At 38.5% G+C, this 20,609-nt stretch overlaps 1 protein-coding gene across 1 annotated transcript in view; it reads left to right on the top strand.

Annotated features, from left to right (window-relative positions):
• The first annotated feature begins 859 nt into the window (after positions 1 to 859).
• LOC117811104 (contactin-associated protein-like 4) overlaps positions 860 to 20,609 on the top strand; it is a 69,155-nt gene continuing 49,405 nt past the window's right edge. Inside the window, exon 1 of the mRNA XM_034681170.1 lies at positions 860 to 1,369. Within this exon, the coding sequence (XP_034537061.1) occupies positions 1,285 to 1,369 (85 nt within the window). The 5' untranslated portion in view covers positions 860 to 1,284. The remainder of the gene's footprint in view (positions 1,370 to 20,609) is intronic.

The raw sequence follows: 20,609 nt of genomic DNA on the forward strand, positions 1-20,609 counted from the left end.
GGTTCATAAATAAATTGTTCTTCCATCTACGACCCCACATGCTGGGTGTTGTGACCAGTTGCTCCAAGTATCTAATAACACAGCAGGTGGGTCCAAATTGGCTCACCGTTCTGTGGCATACATACAAATTATACACAGTAAAATTTTCATAGGTTTGAGTATGTACAGTGAATGATAACAGCCCCAAAGAAGAAGAAAAAGACAGCACCTGATTATACCTGCAGTTGCTTGTGGGCTTTCTTTATTCAAATTAAGGAAATGTAATTTCAGTGAAGTTGCTGAAAAAATTCCTGTGAGGAAAGTCACTGATAGTTTCTAGTCTTTAAATCCTCTTGGAGGAGCACTCTGCTGAACTTGCAACCACACCTGACAGGGGAACCTTAACTTTCCAGAGGTAATCATTCATGTCAGTTTAAAAGGAGATGCTAAAATATACTCTTGAGGAAGGTTCTTCTTTTAAAAGTGTTTCAGATTGATAAGATATTAGAAAGACTTTTGCTCATCCTTATAGCATTTTTTTATTAAAATGTACTGTCTGAGCCTGTTCTGTCAATGTTGTGTGTTTCCTGATCGTGTTAGGGTTAATGTCCCAACCATATATAAATCTGCCACTCAAAAAGTGAACCCAATTTCTGATTGAATTACATGAACATGTTCTTTTAAATTAAATTTGAAATAGTCTTTTTATTTCATGTTTAATTCCTCTCTCAGTGGCAGGTTCTAAATTGATTTGCAGTGACTTACTGTGCCCGAGATCTCTCTCTCGTGATCACTGGACCTGAACTGCTGCATTACATGAAAACAAACAGACCGTAAACAGTCACCCCGTGTCTAATGAGACCTGCTCTCTCTTAAACATTGTCGGAGCACAATAGTGTAGCCTGCAGTGGGTTTTCTGCTGAAGAATTTTGGCAGAACACATGGTCTTCAAGTCCTTTTAATGACCAAAGTACCTTTTACTGGAGCTGTGACAACAGTGAAAGCTCCCCCTACTCCCCCCTTTCTCTCTCTCTCTCTTTCTCAATCCCTCCCTGTGTCTCTCTGCCTTCCTCTTTTCCATCCCCTCACTCTGAAGAGTGCAGCCGAAAAGAAACTAGTCTCCTGCCTCTGGTATCATCCCCGTGGAGCCAGGCAAATGTTGGAGAGCGCCGCGGACGCACAAGTGCAATATTCATCAGGGAGAGTGTAAGCGTGTGGAGGAGGAGTGGAGTAAAGAGGAGAGGAGAGGCACACTCTCTCTATCCTTCACCTAGCTGCTTTTCTGCAGCGCACTTCCAATTCATCATGGATCTCTGGAGTAAAAAAGTCAGGGGGATTATTACACAGGTCGCCCTGATACTTTTCAGCTCATTTGGTGTAACATGGGGAGGTGAGTAATGAGATTTGTATTTTGGGTTACAGAGGAGGACAGTTGTGGGGTTGCGGATGGGCAGTTAAGTGTTCACTAGTTTGGCTCAGATGTTTCAAATACAAAAGATGACACATATGTCATAAAGGTATTTTTCTCTTTGACAAAGCTTTTTTAGTCGTGCATTATGTAAATCAACCACTGTTTGTAGTAGCTCTTTTTGAAAGGCATCCCAAAATTTGGAATTTCAGATATTTGATGCACAGAAGTCAAGGCAATACACCTCACTGGTGCGGTCAGACTGTGAGTCAGTGAAGAAAGCATGAAAAACTTTCCTTGAACTCAGGACATTGAAAAGTTGCCCTTTCGTGAGGCTCATAAGCCTAACTTGCTCCACTGGAGCTGCAGAAGCTGGAGCTTTGGTTGCATGCTTCTTAATCATGCAGTCAAACTTCAAAGTGTGTTTTCAGTGCTGTTAGTTCATCTCTTTGTTAGAAGGACTACATTTAAACTATGTTCTCAATTTGAATCTCAGCTATATAACTTGTGGGCCAAATGTGTTATATTTCAATGCAGAACTTGAACAAACTTATGTAAAAGCGATAACATTGACCAAATTAACACTGACGTGAAAGGCAAAGTGAATGTTGAATGGCCACCTCACTTGCAACACAACATCAAAGTCACCTCAGAAATGACTGTAGAAGTGGATATGGCAGGTAGACGTACTGTAGCTGATGTGCAGATTTGCACTCCTTTGATGGCTGGAGTTTTGGCCTTAGTGGAAGTCTGCACTCAGATTTCCTGACTAGTAGAGCGTTTATTTCTTCTCAGAGGTTTTGATGCTGATGTTATTTATTAGCTGTAGTTCATGAGGGGAAAAATGCACAATACCTCATCAGGTCATAGGTATATGAATTGCCTAAAAGTACCTTCAAGACAATGTAAGTGTTTTTTATGTTTCTCATAAGAAGTTCTCTTTTGATGTTTCTCAAGCCCTCGGGAACGTGTTTGTTTTAATGCAATTTGCATTCACGCAGGTTTTTAAATTCAATCTCTTTCTCATTATAAGTTTCTCATCCAACTTAAATTGGTTGTAATTTTGCACAGCATGAGATACAAGGTGTACTTGTAAAATATAAAACACCGGCTCATTAGCGAGTTTCAATTAAAAAAAAAAGCCGGAGCCCCAAATGTCCAAAATGTTAATTATTTTCATTTAATTTAAATAAATCCATTACAGCTCCTGCTGACACACACTATTAGAGGGATGAAGCTACACTGGAGTTCTTTATGTGAGCCAAACAGTTTCATTTCAGTGACAATACTGCCAGACAAATAAAGTAAGCATTAGAGGGTAAATGTTTATTTATCTGAAATGTGGTCTAAGTCAACATGCCTGAACAAATAAGACTCAATAAATATTTGATGTAATTAAATACCACAAAGGATTTAGCGTGGGCAGAACCACATCGGGTTATATTCTTGACAGAAAATAGCTGCTGGAGAGAGACCCACAGACATTATGGGCTTTGATAGGCTAAAACAAAGAAGATAAAGAGATTTCTTTGCTTTAAAGAAAATTGTTTGGCCTCAGTTCAGTGCTTATCAGAATCCATAGCCTACGAAAAGAAAAATGCAGCCATCTCTTTCGAATCAATAAGAAGTGCTGTAAAACCTTTTTTTGCCCTCTTGTAGAGAGCAAACATACAGTACATCACCCACTTAATAACCTCAAATGCCCAGACCTCTCCTCACTTTTTATTTGACTTTGTGTTCGTGTGTTAGTGCTGAGCCAGAGCTACAGGCAAGGTCTGACTCCAGCTATTTGTCAGAGTGAACAAAGGAGGTAAAGCTGTCGTGAGCGGGCAGATGTTTCAGACTCTGCAGCCGGTCACAGTGACCCTGCCCAGTGTTAATACAGAGAGACGCTTAGTTAGGGGTGGCAGGAGCTAGAGGGACCATTCTGTGACATGTTGATTGAGCTCTTTGATGGCTGACAGGCTCGATATGAGCAGCTTTGCTTTATTTATCAAGAATCCTCATGATGGGCAAAGACAGAAAAGGTCAAACACCAACTCATAATTAGATATTGTTAAAAGTATCTGTAGAGCATCATCATCATTCCCATCAAATTGCACATAACAAGCATTCTGATTGGTGGGTGAGAACTACAGTTTTTAATACAAATCCCATCCTATATCCAGCCTCACTCCAGGTGGAACCGGTGCTTTTCGGTTTGATAACTCTGCCTGACATTGTATGCCCTATACCAGTGTTCCAATTATTGGTACTACTTTTTGGCACTTGACTTTCAAACAACCTAATACATCAGGACTGAGTGTATTCCAGATGTTAATTGCTTGTTGCTGTGGGGTCACTATATTTAAAAAATATATACATTCTGGAGGATAGTGTATTAAATGCTCATGGTGTTTGTGAGATGGGTTTATTATGACATGGTTTGTACATATATGTAGTCACTGGTTTGTTGCCCATTGGTTGAAAGACTCTCACTTGGAAGCCTTGAGCTTGGCATTTTGTTGTCCTGACTAGTAAATGCTCAGTTATAAAAGTAATCAAGCCTAACAGCCTTTGCCCATGGCTAATTTATTGCACTTGGCAAAAAGGCAGTAACACAGTAAACCCTGCTGAGAGCTTCAACAACTCTGGTAGACTAAGCTGGCACTAATCTGACAGATAGTGTCACCCACCTGTAAAGTGGCATGTCCTAAATTTTGCATAACTTCACACCTTCATATAATTTGACCTGGTGGGATCTATAAAAATGCATACCCAGTTGAATAAAGAAAATTAGCTACAGAGACATAAAAGTGTTATTTCCTACCAGATTGTAGACATGTTTTGGCTTTGATTTCATTTTTCAGCTGCTGCTTGGTAGATCCTGATGAATATCTTATAAGGTCTGATATAGTAGTACTTGTATGTGTATTTGATGAAAAAGGAAGGGAAATAAAAAAACACTTCTATCCATGAAAAGGGGCTGAGCTTTATGCCAAAAAAGTCCTTATTTATCCAGAATTTCACCTACACCTTACTGTATGAGCTGACATTCAACAAAAACATCTGGACAGCAGGCAATATATCACAAAGCAGAGTCATGTACCATAAATAATGCAGCTTAGGGGAGAGCTGAGGATTGGGAGTATCATGACATTTCAAAAGGTGAGGAACATGTGTTACGAGACGGAACATTGTGTTCAAGACAGAAATGTTGCCTCTTAGCAAAACGATCTTAAGCCATTAATGCTGATCAACACCTTTCATACAGTCAGTCTTTTTTAGATTTGTACATGGCCACTACAGAAACAGACCTGGAGAGAGGTAAAGTCAGAAGGCTTAGAGGCTAAGAGGATGTGGAATGAAATGCCTGTGACCTTTTGCTGAGAGTGAAGAGGAAGAAAAGAAGCAGCAAACAAGTGTAGGAATGAATCCTCCCTATTCGGTGATCAGCAACAGCAGAACTGTGTCACATTTGTTTCAATGCAGTAACATTGTCACATTGCTTTTGTTATTTCTCATTCCTATATAGAACATTGCATCACTGTGTAGTCCGATACTATGTATTCCTCTTTTTAGATTTGAAGCTCTCTGGACAAAAAAACACCAGTTCCTACAATATGTGTTAACAATCTGTCTGTGTGTCTCCTGATGCACCATAGCAACTGCTCAATCAACACCTGTGACTGCCTTGAGGTGCCATCTGTAAATGTAGGAGAGCTCAGTGGTGTTTAAGTTGTGGGATTTGTATGATATCACGTAGTACAGAGAATAAATAACCTTATGTGTAAAAATGCTCCTCATTGTGGTTATGGTTGTTAAACAAGAGTAGAGAGAGCCCAGCATGACTGATTACAGAACCCTGCAGTAAGTTCAGAGCAGAGCAGAGTAGGTGGAAGGAGGAGATGTTTGTTCAAAAGGCTGATGTCTCACCAGAACACTGTAAATTCATCCTGTAAAATGTAACCTTAGTCACATTCATGTGGCATTGGTTTTCTTTTTAATTTGTTTTCAGAGGAATGGGATGACTGAGTATCAAGTTGAATCATGGTATGTTTGACTCAGAATGTGTGCTTCTAAATAGTAACAAGCCATGAGAGCCGTTTTCTTTTCATATTGTAAAATATACTCTACATTTTTGTCAAAAATGAACCAAACCGTGACCATTTCCCAATGCTAACCCAGGTTAGTAAGGCTCCGTGGACAGAAAACAGATGATGCAAGATGCCCTGTAATAGATACCAAAATATAACTTGAACATCTCATTTTGAAACACAAGAGACAAGCATGAGAAACCCTTGGTGTTAAACGACTTTAGATGAGAATGTGTGGTGACAGCAGAGATACCAAGGGAACAGAGAGTCCAAAATAAAGGATGCCACATAGCTTTTAATAGCTGTGTTGCACCATTTGGTTTGATGCTCATGAGTAAGTGTATCCGGTGTTCCACTGGTGAGTGAAATAGTGTGGTTATATGAGATAAGAATCAAAGCACAAATATGTCTCTAGATTGTGAACTTCGTCCCATTAGCTCTCCAAGGTTGCTTGCTGACTTGAAATAGCTAGCTCCACAACCACATACATCACTAAGTTTATATCATGGATCGTGGATGTGAGTTTTGCTGTGCCTCTTTCTGGTATGACTCTGTCTTAACAGGGAAAAGTAATAATCCCTCTTACAGTCTGCACACAACTGCAAAGCCCAGATAAGCAGTTTAATTAGCCCAAGTAATGTGAACACATGGAGAGGAAAAACTTTGCGTTTATCTACAAAATGAAAAATGTTTATATGATTACATTATTTGGCTATATAGCATAAGCATTTATTCTACCACAGGGGTCAGCGAATTCAGGTATTTTTTTTTAAATCAGCTGCTTTCAACTCAGTTTTTGGTGAGCCTTCATGTTTTATAGTTTTTAGAATATAATGGGAAGTTCTTGCTTCCATTACACATCATCCCTTATTTTATGTATGCTGTTTGCACCTGCTCTTCGAATGCACACCATTTTCTTTGCAAATTTGGCAATAACAAGTTTTGAAAACTTACTAAGTACAGCTGTGAATACACAGCCACTTTGCTCCTCTAATTATCTGCACGATGCTCCTTCACATGCATATGCAGTCAGGAGGAGCGCTCCTCACTGCTGACATGCAGAGAGCGTCTGCAGAGAAAAAGTGTACTTCCAGGCAGCTGTCAGAGAAAATTCACGCACAACTTTTGACACACAAAAGAGGCACAAGAGACTCCTCTTTCTCCCTCTCTCAGTGTGTCTCCAGCGAGGTTGCATAAGTCCTCAACAGGATTGTTATCTCCCCCCTCAGCTGATTTGGAGTCAGAGTGTGTGCTCAAATGACAGATAATACCGCTGCTCTCTGAACCTGTGTGACTGTGCACATGTATCTGTGTGCGTGTTTGTGTGTGAGTGTGCATCCTGAGATAAGGACCGAATAACCACAAGTGAACATTTTGCAAGGGAATACTGAGCAGCACTTTGATTGTGTATGTGTGCGTGTGTGCGTTCAAAATGCCAACAAATGAGGTTGCTGTGCCTGTGTGTGTGCACATGCTGTGTTCAGATAACGAATGACTCACCATTCACAGTCACCGATCTCAGAGGAGAGGAACTCAAGTTAAAACTAACGTGTCAGTGGGTGCTGCATTCAAAGAGAGGAGACAGAGGAAGTGTTGTTTGTCTTCTCTCAGGTCATAGTCAGCTGTTTTGTCCGAAAGGTAAGAAATGAAGGCTGCTGATGGATGCTATGCAGTGATTCTGGTTTCTTTGCGTTATATAAGATGGAACTAAACGAATGGGGATATATTTTATTTCAAAAAGCATAATATAAACTGCTTAAGAATCTAGTGAGTAAGAGCCATGCAGTTTTCCATTAAAACACATTGTTGTGCTATCAGCTGAAAAGAAGCACCACCAGTTTGGTACATTTAAACTGTACAATATTGAAACTGGTGAATTATATAAACAATGATTAAATATAAAGACAAAAAAGGAAAAAAATTGATGGGAAAAAAACAGGATTGTTTAAGGCAGTGTGGAGGTGTCAACATTTCTATTGGCGATAAAAATAAATTAAAGTGAGCTCCCAATTTTGATCATCAAAATTAGAATTAGACATTCTTCTTTCATTTTCTTTCACTCTTGATGCAGACAACAAATGCCTGAGTGGCTAAGCACAAACCAGTACATCAGTTCACCACCACAATGCAACGAGATATACGTTTAGAAATGTCAAAACAAAAAAGTCAGATTAAACTGCAGCTTTAAAATTTGAAAAATGAAAGTGAAGACAAAACCACTTGGGTGGTTTTTGGAATCGCAACATCCAAAGTTCAGGATAATTAACTGATTGTTAAATGTAGAGTCATAGACCCCTTTACAGTTTACAAGCGATGGTACATCAGCACGCAAAATTTGGCATCTGAAGTATGAAAGATTACAATGGTTATTTAGGCTACACAGAGGGACTAAAAATGACTTTGGTAATGGTAATCCGTGTAAGATCTGTATGATAATAGTGAGTTCACTGTTGGATTAGTGATAGATGATGGAAGAAATTATCACACTTCATTCTCACATTTTATATAAATTCGGCTACTTTAAGAGGTCAGCTCTAGACCACCTTGACAGAAACAACAGGAGATCTCTAGTCTATGAGTAGTAGAGTTTTGAGCAATGTCTTGTGAATTTTTTTTTGGCAAATCTCTGGATCCCCACCAGCTCCAGCAGTGCTGTCTTGCAGCTGTGTGGTCTGCCCTCACTGAAAGCGAGGGGGAATCAATTACTTATTCTATCATTACCATCATTTCATTTCATTAACTAGAGCATACAGTCTTGTGGAAATCAGTTTGCATAAGATGTCCAGACACTGGAGAAATACCCAGAGTGTGTGATTATTAAGGGATACTGAAATAGCTTCTAAGTTTGTACCACTCATTTAGATTTTACTTGGGCATGGGGAGCAGAGCTCCAAACATGAGGGGCGGTTTTAACCCCTTCAGATGATCATGTTCCTTTCATCATTCCAAATTCAGTTTTCTACTGTCAACACTTGCACATATGGCAGACTTTAAAATACTGGAATAACTACAGGATCATCTTAGCACAGTGCATTTTTAAAACATTGAAAGGATGTTTCTTCCTGATGTAAATGTGATTTTTCCCTTAAATTTAATCATCGACAATGATGCAGAGTTTGTGTTTGGTTCATCCCAGTGGAATGGGCATGTGTGAATGTGTAAGGTCAGTAGATAGGCTGTGGTATGACAGACTGTATTGCTTAGGAAAGTTCCTGATTGAGTGAAGTGACCCTCCAGTATCAAAGCAGAAAGCTGGTCATAATTGTCTGTAAGCTTGGGAAAGATCTTCCTTTGTTTTAGGATATACAAGGGTCAAATTATCCCTTTTGGAAAGTGTTTCTTTTTGTGTTCACTAATATTTCCTGTTATATTTTGTCCCTCACTCTTAAATTCCCTCTAGTTGATCTAACTCTACTTTCTGCCCTTGGGTGATTGTGTACCCTGCCTTTTCCACCTGCACCTCATTAGTCTCACCAGAGCATTATAAACTGCATCCACCCTGTGAGTTTAATCTTTGTCCTTAATATAATGTTCTATAACTCCATGCAGCAATAAAGTTAAAGAGATGCATGTCAAGAAACAGCCAAGATCTCGGTATTAGTTTTGAAGTTTATCTTGTTGTTATTCTAGTTATGTCAATTACATAGAATCATTCTTAATTAATCTGATTAACGCTGATAAATATGACAGTATGAGGCAGAGTATGAACAACAACTCAAACAATTAATATGTTTCAAAACTTTGACTGAGCGACTAAAATATATTTGTACATAATTTCAAACCAAGTCAATTTTTCATGGAGTTGTCTTACAGAATGTAAGAAACAACATTTTACAAATGCACAGAGCAGGAACAGGAGAAGTGCTTTTGATTGTCCAGTTTTTGAACATTTTAGTGAGCATGGCCATCATTACAATTTAAATGCAGATGTATTTTCTATCCTTATCTTTAATAGATTTTTCAACTAAAAGGGAAGTGTAGTATCATTTAGTAGTTTTTGTTATGATTTTGTGCCATAAAAATAAAACAAATAGGTGATTGGTTTCACACAGGATATCAGAATGTCATATTTTTTACTGTGCTTGATGTTGTGAGTTTCTAACAGGTGTGAATAGGATCTCATTATTATGATTGTGGTGCACTTCTTTCAAGTCCTCGCTGTCCTTTTTGATTCATGTGACATTGGAGTTTATGACAGCGGAGATGTGAGAAGTGAGAGGAAACCCAACCCATAATTCTTCCTTAGTGTCATTTATGAAAATGTGTGTTCAGAAAAGAGAGCCATGAATGCGATCTGATGAATTCAGGGCTACATTATGGCAGCGGTGGCCATCGAGGTAAACTTGTGTCTGTCAATCTGGAATCTAGATTTATTAACCTTACGACAAGTGGTTAAGTGATAAAACTGAGACCGGCACTCCATCCATCTGAGTTTGTGACGCATTGATATTTGCTGAAGGCCGATCCCACTGGAGCTCCCACTCTTTAAACACACACTCATTCATCACATAGGCCTGTCATCACCTCAGACGACTTGTAGTTGGTCCAAGACTCTGACAAACTGACTGTAAAAGGAGCAGAGAGTTGACTAGCTCCATTCCAGCGTTACAGATTTAAATGGTATAAGTTCTGCAGGAATGTTCATGTGATACCAGACTGGACCTTTAGTTAAAAAAAATTCACTAATCTTTGTATTTAATAAGTACTTGGCTGGGGTCTGTTTAAAAAAAGGAACAAATTAAGATGAGTTTGATGAAAAAGATAAGAAAATTGAGATTAAGTAGCTGATGTAGATGAAAGAGAAGTTAAGAATGATTTAGGTTGATGATTTAATATATTGTTAATGATGGTAATAAAAAGAAGGAGGAGAGGACAATAATTGTGATAAGATAACAGTGATAAGAATTCATGATGATGATGGAGATGATTTGGAAGAGGAGATGAAAAAAATGAAAAGGCTGGACAGCAAAAAGAATGAACAGAAGAAGGAAAAATATGCTAAAGTAGATGATGGTGATGATGGTAAAAATGATACAGTAGCTGATGATGAATACAATTTAAATGATCATGATAATGCTAATGATGGTGATCACAGTGTTGGTGATGCTGATGCTGACGATAATGCTGACATTCTATAAAATATGATCATGTAGAATATGATGATGGTGGTAAAGTGAACACAGTGTGACTTATGTGCAGGATTATGGTGATGATGGTGATAAAGGTAATTAAAATGATGAACATAATGATGTTAATGATGATGGTGATGGTGATGAAGATAATATTGAATAAACAATAGTGAAAATAAGGATGATCGAGAGCATGACAATCATGTTGGTGATGATGACATGGACATTCTGGAAGATATGGCCAAGATTGATGATGTCTATAAAGTTAGTTATGATTACAAGATTACTATGACACTTTTGTGCACAACCTGGCATGACGATTATGATATGATGATAATAATAATGATGATAATAGTAATGATAATGATGCTTGTGGCAATGATACTGGTGGCAATAATGATGTGCATATTGTTAACAAAGATGTATATTAAAATTACAAAAGAAGATGATAATGTGGATATTGTTATTAATGATGAGAATGATTGTGACATGGTAGATTATGATGATGATAACGGTGATGGTGAAGCTGATGATTGTGTTGATGATATTGACTTAGATTGACTTGACCATTGTCACGGTAGTTATGATCAGGACCTTGACAAACATGGTGATGAAAGTGGTGGTGGTTGTATTAATTATGTAGATAATGTTAACAATGATGTAGAAGAATATGATGATGATGATGATGATGATGATAGCGATGACAACATTGATAACAATGACGATAGTGTTGATGATGTGGATGATGTTTTTTTTGTCAATTTTCATAAAATCTGTTGAAGCACTCACTGCCATGTGAAAATTAATGACTGAAATATTGTGTCCCCTTGGGTTTTTTGAGATAAGAATGAGAATACATGGCCACAGTATTAAGAAGTCATAGTTTCATCTGCCGCCTTACGTGATAAAACAAAACCTTATTTAGTTGTAGAGAAATGGAAAAGGCTTCAACAACTTCATTCCACAAAACTTCTCCTTAAAATGAACTGTACTTTTTTAAAGTGTAACTTAGTCCTTGCATCTAGACGTGCTCTAGAGAAACATGTTGTTAAATATGCATATGCAACCCTGTGCTAGTTCAGGATTTATTGTACTAAACTTCAACAAAAATGATTTTATTGTATTTTTAACCGAATCACCAATGAAATATCCATTGTCCATTCATGTAGCACTCCTTCACAAACAAGGATTGTATGAGATTTATAGTTTTTTGTTTTAGGTTGTGTATCCCTCAGGCTGACTTAAATTATCGATAACATTTTTTTCCACTTTTTTGGGGGGACTTTTGATGCCAGATGTAACCGGAAGGTGGCAGGATGAATTTCAGAAGTCTGTCTTTCAAACAGAAATTCTTGGTCAGTACTTTGTGTCAGCAGGCCTCTTTCAAAATCTGCTTGTGAGACACTGTATGCCTGCCAACCCCAGAAGTGCTGATCAGTGGCTTAGCCTGCGCACTGCTCTATACCTGTGTAAAACACTGCCTCAGAAATCAATGAGGTAACACAGAAGAAGGAGATGTTGATTATCAGAGCAGAACTTCTCAACAGCTGATTATGTCTTAATGTTTCTGAGGGGCAGAGGTAGAAACATTGAGCCATAATAAATTACAACTGCAGTACCAGTGCTGGCAGCAAAGCAAGATAGCCACATGTCAGTGACCACCACCACACATACAGACATGCACACACACACACACACACACACACACACACACACACACACACACACACACACACACACACTATCTGTCTTGAATGTTTATGTATAAATCAGGTTACTGCAGTACCGATGAAGGCCAAGTGGTAGCACATGGTGCTTATTGTACAAAACCAGGATGGTACTAAGACCGGCTTGTATTGACGGTATGGATTAGGAAGGAACAGTCCTTGCTCTACTGTTGTTTCTTCTCTAGAAAATTATTGAGCGTATTTTTCTGTCAGTAAATAGTGTGGAAATGTTTTAGGTTTAAATTTTTGCCTCCATGTGCCTGTCCAACTTCCTGCTAATAATTAACCATTGTTGCAGTTGAATAACTTTGTTCTAAAGTAAGCAGTATTTATGTCTATATAATGGTTAATGGATAAATAAAATAAAAATTGCTTACATCACAACAAAGCTAATCAATTCTGGTGGTAATACAATCATGTGTAACTGTTGTATGAGTGACTTATATGCTTAGATTTTATTGAAATATAAGATAATCAGAAAATACTCGTATTACTATCGCATTAAACCAACTCATACGTACACGTTACGCCCCTCTCTTGCTGCCTGCAGAAAGACCCCTCTCAATTCTTGAGCACTCAAGTGCTGCTTGCTCTGATGTTGAGGACCCCAGTGCTTTCAGAGTCAGTTTTGCAATGGACATGACTCTTGGCACTTCACTTTGTTTGTTCCTTAGCCATGCATTTGCTAGGTGTGACATAAAAGAATGGAATGACCCTCAAGAGATGCAAAGGATAGTTACATAAATACATTCATACCATTGGTGGCTGTTTTTCTCCTGGGGGGCTTCAACGAAATCCCAAATAATATATTGCAAACAGTATAAAAGGCATACAAGAAGTATAACGTTATATATTTAATTAAATTAATATTCCTTTATTCATACTTACTAAGCTAAATAAACATTTGTGTTGGTGGTGAATGATCAAAGTATACAGGTAAAGATGGCTGTAATATAGGTCATCTACTGATTTAAGTTCAAAATGTTAAGTTTGTCATTGTAGGGCCACCCTTGCTGAATTTGACAGCCAATGTTAAATATAATAACTTGTTTGACTCAATTATCTATTGATTCTGAATTGTCAGATTTTGTTACCTTTCCAAAGCTGGGGCTGTCAGGGTTTCAGTTTGTAACCTGTGTACCTATGTGATTAAATTAAAACCTGACAAACTGAAAGCAAAAAGGATTTGCAGCAGAGTATTGCTCATTGAGAAATAAAAAGACTTAGATAGCCAGTGTGGTGCTGGTTGCAAAGACTAGCAGGATTCTAGCAGCATTAATCTAAAGGTAATGTTAGTAAGCTTTGTGTTTTTGAAAAAGTTTTACTCGTCTTACTGGTTCAAAAAGGCAGACAGTGTGAAGTTTAAATAGTGAGAAAACTCTTGAAGCCTTGCTGCAAACTTTCTGACTGTACAGTCAGATGTTTGAATAGAAATCCCTCCCTATGCGCCCCCTGCAGCGCTCTGTACTGTATGTTTTTCAGTGCCCTTGTCCTAAATTATATGTGGTTGAGGCAGTAAGTACACTTAAGACATGCATCAGTGAACACAAAAACAGCCCCCACAGGAAAAACTTCTTGCTCTGCTGTCGCTGATGTCCTGCATGAACAACAGACAATTTTACAACTTAAGATTCTCCACCATATGGCGGGTCAGGCCCTCCCACCAGGAGAGCAGACTACAAACAGATTCTGCTCAAAAGCTGAAGCCCAGAGGATCGTTAATCTGTGATGGGGACCTTGTATTTTTTTTTCTTTCCTTACTCTTGCTCTTTGGTTTTCTGTGTGGTCTGTGAGTTTCATGGTTTTTGAAATGTATGTTTGTGTGAGTATTTTGATTTAGAAAAAGTATAAGCCCTAGAATCTGCATGTCAGAATTTTAGAGTTTCACCTTTGTTTGATTCTAGCTTGTCATATATATTGCAAGAAGATTTTACCTTTGTGGGTTTTTTTCTTTTCAATATCAGATTATCGCTATGAGAAAATAAACTCAGATACTACTAGAAGAGATTGTGCCTCATGGCATATCTATCGCAAGATTGTTACACATGAGATGGAGGCCAAAAAAATGTCATAATATGCATCTCAAATTAAACTATCTTGATTATATAGCATACCATTAAGTTGTGTGTTTCTTGCATTTTTTGAAATACTAAAAGGTGTTTGAGCTGCACTGCACTGCAGCTAACGGCCAAGGGTTGCTCTATTACCTGAAGAAACTATTCCCATTAGGACTTAAAGTAATGATACAATGAGTACTACTCCAAAAGTAGAACATGTCTTAGCTTCATGGCACATCTTGTAGGTTGCTTCAGCTTAGCTATTTGCTAGGAAGCTAACCCACACATTGCGTACAGTTGATTTAACCAAATACACTCCAACACACAAGTATGTATCAGTCACAACAATGTCAGCCACTATGGCATACTTAAGGCTGATTCATACTTCTGCGTCGCCCCTACGCAGCAGGGGCTGACGCGGACATGATCACCACATACTTCTGCGCCATTGTGTCCGTGTTGTGCAGCAATTCTTCGCCGAAACAATTGAGGGCAGTGTGGTCTCTCTGATTGCCGGTCGCCTGCTTCCGGCCCCACTACGATCTTTGTTTACTTTTCCTCAGCGATTCAGGGCATGTGTTGTTAATCTACAGCTGATACATGTTGCTGTTTATCATACAGACATGATTACATGAAGAATAGAGAGGAGGAGATGAAATACACGGCTGATGAGCGGGGATCCCATAAGTGCTGTAAATGCAGGAGAAACAATGCCGCCGAGCGGACCAATCACAGGGCTTGTGGTCTGTGTTAATTCTATGCCTAGTTACATTTTGGAGGAGGTGCACGTCAGCTACGTGTGTAGGCCTCTGCGTAGGTACGGGAGCTATGCAGACCTCTGGTGTAGGCTATGCCGTTGTTTCGACGCAGAAGTATAAATCAGCCTTAAGGTTGGTTTCTCATGTGAGCTACTCAGGAGTTCATGAAATCCTATAACCAATTAGAACTGAGTATTCACCCAGACTTTGGTACAAAATGCAGTTTATTTCAATCTCACTGGAAATAAGACTAGTATATAGTCAAGAGGATGCTATTTATTATAGCAACAACTGTGTATGCAGACCAACATGAAATTCAGCAAAAAAATAAGGAAAATTATGACTCAATTAATTTAGTTTTTTAAACAGCAATCATGAATTAATTATGAGCATACAACAAGCTCTTATACTGTAGATTAGCCTGCATTGCACAACTGCCGTTGTTAAAGGTGACATATCATGCAAAATCAACTTTTTAATGGTTCTCTACCTGAAATATGTTTCCCTGGCATGTCTACAAATCCCCCCGAAAATGAAAAAAAAACATTCTGCCCCTGTTCTGATTTCTCCACCTTTCTGTAAATGTGTGTGAAACGAGCCGTTTCAGACTTCCATGTTTTTGTTAGTCACAACAATATCCGGTCTGTCACGGAGGTCAGAGCTCGGAGCTTGTTCAGCCCATAGATTGTATAAAATAATACTGAACCCTTCCTCCGTTTTTCATTACCTGCACACGTGTGCTAACAAGGAGCTTAGGAGGGAGGTATGCTAGTTGTAGGCTGTCGTAATAAAGACAAAGGTCGGTTTTACTCCCCACATCTGCAGATTTGAAGATCTAGTGGATGATTTTTATTTATCATGGAAAAGTGCTAGCGCTAGTTAGCATAGCCACATAGCTACATGTTAGTAGCTGTAGCTGTGTACCAAGACACACGTCGACATACTGACAAATAAAACAACAAGAAACACAAAATCTGTGACCAATCCTTCAGAAAGGTCCTGCTGCCTTTCTGGCAGAGGTCGGTTTTACTCCCCACGTCTGCAGATTTGAAGATCTAGTGGATGATTTTTATTTATCATGGAAAAGTGCTAGCGCTAGTTAGCATAGCCACATAGCTACATGTTCGTAGCTGTGTACCAAGACACACGTCGACATACTGACAAATAAAACAACAAGAAACACAAAATCTGTGACCAAACGTTAAGAAAGGTCCTGCTGCAGGCGCCTCTCCATCAGAATCAGATTCTGGATCAGATTCAGAGGGTTGAAGTAACGCAGGTCTGTGAGCAGCCGTGTATATTCAGCCAACATGTAAACATTAGATCAACATGCTGGAGAGCTGAGGGCACATCCACTTCCTGAGGGGGCGTGGTCAGAGAGAAAACAGACCGTTCTGAGCAGGGCTGAAGAAGATGGCTTTTCAGGCATGCCAAAATCTGATTTCTAAGTGTTTTTCTGAGCATAAACTTTAAAGACATGTTTTTGGGACCTCTTAGACCAATATATATTGATGAAAAAAGCGTGAAATGTCACCTTTAATTGTTCTAAGCCTTTTCAATGGCACATGTGGCCATGGCTACACATTCACAATGTCGAGAAAATAAAGCTCTGAGAAACCTTGTGTACAGCTTATTTTGCACACATTGAGCTACTGAATGATATTTTCTGACAGAATAACTTAAGAACAAAAGGGTCACAAAAATACCAACCCTTGAATTTTGAAAAGCAGTAACTAAATATATTTCAGTGAAGAGCTGCTGCAGCGTATTCTACTCAAATAGTATATCATGCTATGAGTGATATTTTCATAGTGGATAAGCTAAAGTCATAACAAGAATGATGAAGGTTTGGAAACATTGTTTTTCAGCATCCAACACCGAGGATGTGCTGATCCTCACAGCTCAGGTTCTGTTTGACAGACAGTCTCTTTTCTCCAGGCAGAAATGCGTGCTGGGAGTGGGCCAGATAGGTCATACCAGAGAACATAGACTTTAAGATGCAACAGTTCCACAAATCAAATAAGTGCCTCATCATTGTAAGTCAAGCAATATTGCACAAGTCCTCAATCAAGGAGATGCAGAAAGTTTTCTGTAATAAGTTTTTAGTGTTCTTTTCATCAGCTCTAAATGAAGTAATTAGTTCTCAGAGTTTAGACTGAACACGTCTTCGCTTTGCTAACCTTCCTTTTCAAAAAAAACTGAAGCAATAAGGTTAGGCTGACAATCAAACATCACAACACACTATGTGGCATTATCCTGGGATTACAAACAGTCTTAAGGAGTGGGAGGATGCGTTCAGTGCTCTATTATATCAGGTATTGTTTTTCCATCCTTGAAGCGCCTACGCAGCTCTCATTATCTTAATTAAACTTTCTTGTATTATTATTATTACAGTTATTCTTTCAATAGTTGACTAGAATATTCCCCAGTTCTCTCTCCAAGCAAGGGGGAGACTCAGGGTGCTGAGTGTCACTCTAAATAAACATTACATAACAGGACCAAAAATGTAAAGTGTCATGTAAATGTACATTGCATGCAGTTTTCATGCTGCTCTGTTGCTCTCTTGGCTCTGTTTAAATTTTAATGGCTACATCAGAGAAAGTGCATGCGCATGGTGGTAACTGTATACTTCCTCAGGTTTAAAAGTCAAAAAGGTTTACATTTATAGAGGAAATATAAATATTTTAATTGGAAGGAAGAGCGGTCAACCTATGACCTGTGAAATGCTGCACATTCTCAAACCGGTGGTTCAGAATGTACAGCATTTCACAAAGATTTATCAGATTGCGGTTCCTGTTCTAGGGTACATGCAGGTCGTATTATCACTGTGCTCAGAGATGCATGGCTTAATGGTAACGTCACTTTAAGAGATGCACACTGAACAGCAGTGAACTATAACCCTCACCATAACTATAAGTGTTCAAGAACCTGTAAAGAGCTCTGAACCTGTAAATCTCATGACTGCTTTTATTAGGCAGTTGCTCATTAGCTTGATTTGATCATTTGTGGATACAATGCCATTTCAACAATAAAATCAAGGCTATGAAAATAGAGAGATACATCGAAGAAAGGATGCACAATAGAATACTGTTGAAGCTAACTGGGCTGGATAAATAATGGTTACACACATGTCATGGACATGCAGTGCACTAAGAGTCCTGAGAGGTTTTCAGGTTATAGTGCTCTCATAGTCAAAGAGCTTTGAATGTGAGCGCTGACAAGGTGGAGAGACTAATAACTCACAGTATCTCTTTTTAGGCTGAGGGTTATCGAGCTCCTTCAGCAGCCATAATACTCAGTCCTGTGTTTGCTGAAAGCCTCTACACAGTGAAAAAAGTGTGCTAAAACTGGCAGACTGTGAATGTGAACACCTTTTCAGTGATCTTACAGTTGACAGCTAGAAAACCTTTTACTCATATCCCAAACATGATTCCCATGTTTTACAAAACCACTAAATTGGCCCTTTTTAAAAACTACTATCTAAACTACATGTAGCTTAGGTAAACAGTATATATTTTAAATTTATTCCTAACCCTCTGGTTAATATATCTCAGATTGATAGAAATAACCTTTGTTATCTATGAGCCTCATTGATCTGTTAAGAACTACGAATTTGTCATAGCTTTCAACACACCACAAGAATCATGTTATCATTTTCCTACCCCCTACAATTATCCACAGGCTGTAATCCCACAGTGTCTCACACCAGACCATACCTGAGAAACATGAAGAGCATGTGATTAATATTGCAGTTGTTCAGATAGGAGTGGATGCTTTTCTTTTGTTATACTAACCGGTGCTGCAGCACTTTGGCCAAGGACTTGAGTTTTGTGACTCAATTTGGACATCAGAGCTGACTTTACCTTTGACTCAAGCATTGACTGCATTCATTGTTAGTTTTTTGTATAAGGCACTTATAATGTATATCAAATTGAATGTCATATTAATCATGTTTAACAGTACTTTTCCTTGTCTCCACCAAGTTGAATTAATTTCGGAGTACTGACAAAGTCCTTGTAAGGATACATACTTAGTGTTGGCAGTGGACTCAGTTTGGGTTGTGAACTTCAAACTCAATGTATAACTTACTACTCTGAACTGAATGAATTGTGTTGCACAAGGCCATATATCTTCAGACTTTAAAAAGTAATCATGTGTTTCCACACAAAATGTGTAAAATGTGTTATTTTTCATATTAAAACAGAAAGAATAAGCAGAGCTGGTACCTCAGCTTTTCAAAGTTTTTTTCCACAATATTCAGGGTCAGTGTTTTGCAATTTCAAGTTCATTTCATACTTTGCATTTACCACCACTTCCTGCTAATGTATCTAGGGATTTTGTGCTCCACTGCTTTCAATCAGTGACCCAAAGTGAAGCACAGAAAATTAGTTTGTGTTTTTGTAAACCTCCTCTATCTTTTTTTTTTTTTGCATAAATAACAAACTTGTCTGCATCCAGTGGGCCAGAAAGAGGCCAAATCATTACTGGGTCACAACATAATTCATGGTTGGTACAGTGATAGTGATCTTCTATTCTTGTGAAATGATTATTTGCTGCTCCCTGCTTTTTGTGTTAGTCATGTGGCTGTTAGCTGCAGTGGCCATGTTGTGTGGGGTTATTTAGAGTTGTGTATAAAGCTATATAATTTCCATGTCTAGAAAAATTACTGTTCTCATATGAGCAACTCCACTCAAAACACATTACTTACCAAGTAGTGATATCAGATGCATGAAATATGTTTCAATCTGCTTCATGAACTGAAACTCAATCAATGTAATATTCATCTAAAGTGTAGAGATGGCAAACTGGCTGCAACATTTCCCCTGATCTCTGTGGTGAGTGTCTCATTCTGTGTTAGGGGAAACTTGAAGGCAAAGCCCAGATTGCAGCTGAAAATATATTTTAGTTTGTTTAGTTTTAGTTGTTTGTGCCATTTTCTTTTTTTCACGCAGGTTCATCTAAATGGCAAAACAGTACTGTTAACTGGGAGCACCTGGGCTCAATGCTCAGAACACCATATTTCCCCTGATAGCCAGTATGTCACATTCCATTCCAAAGTAACATAACTTCCTTTTTGTGTGTTGTTTTAAAGTTTAATTCGATATTCGTTTCACTCGATATATTATGCTATCACAACAGATAAGGTGTGTATGCAGGAGACTTTTAAATAAAGTAGCGTTTCACAACAATCCAACCTATGAGTGCACAATGACACCTGCAGCCCCCAAATGCAGATCATTTTAAAAAAACAGGGGTATGAGAAGGTTCATATTTATATACATAAGACGTTGTGCATCAATCAGCTCAATCAACAGGAGGTATGTACTGTTGGACCTGTCTTTGTCACCTTTCTCACCTGGTCACCTGCAGAGCAAGCATCAGTTTGTCAGATGATGTGCAGAGAGCGGTATGACAGCACCTAAATCATTTATCATGGATGACAATTATCTATGGGAAAATATAAGAGAAAAAAAA

This window comes from Notolabrus celidotus, chromosome 4, assembly GCF_009762535.1.
Source record: "Notolabrus celidotus isolate fNotCel1 chromosome 4, fNotCel1.pri, whole genome shotgun sequence".
Taxonomy (NCBI): domain Eukaryota; kingdom Metazoa; phylum Chordata; class Actinopteri; order Labriformes; family Labridae; genus Notolabrus; species Notolabrus celidotus.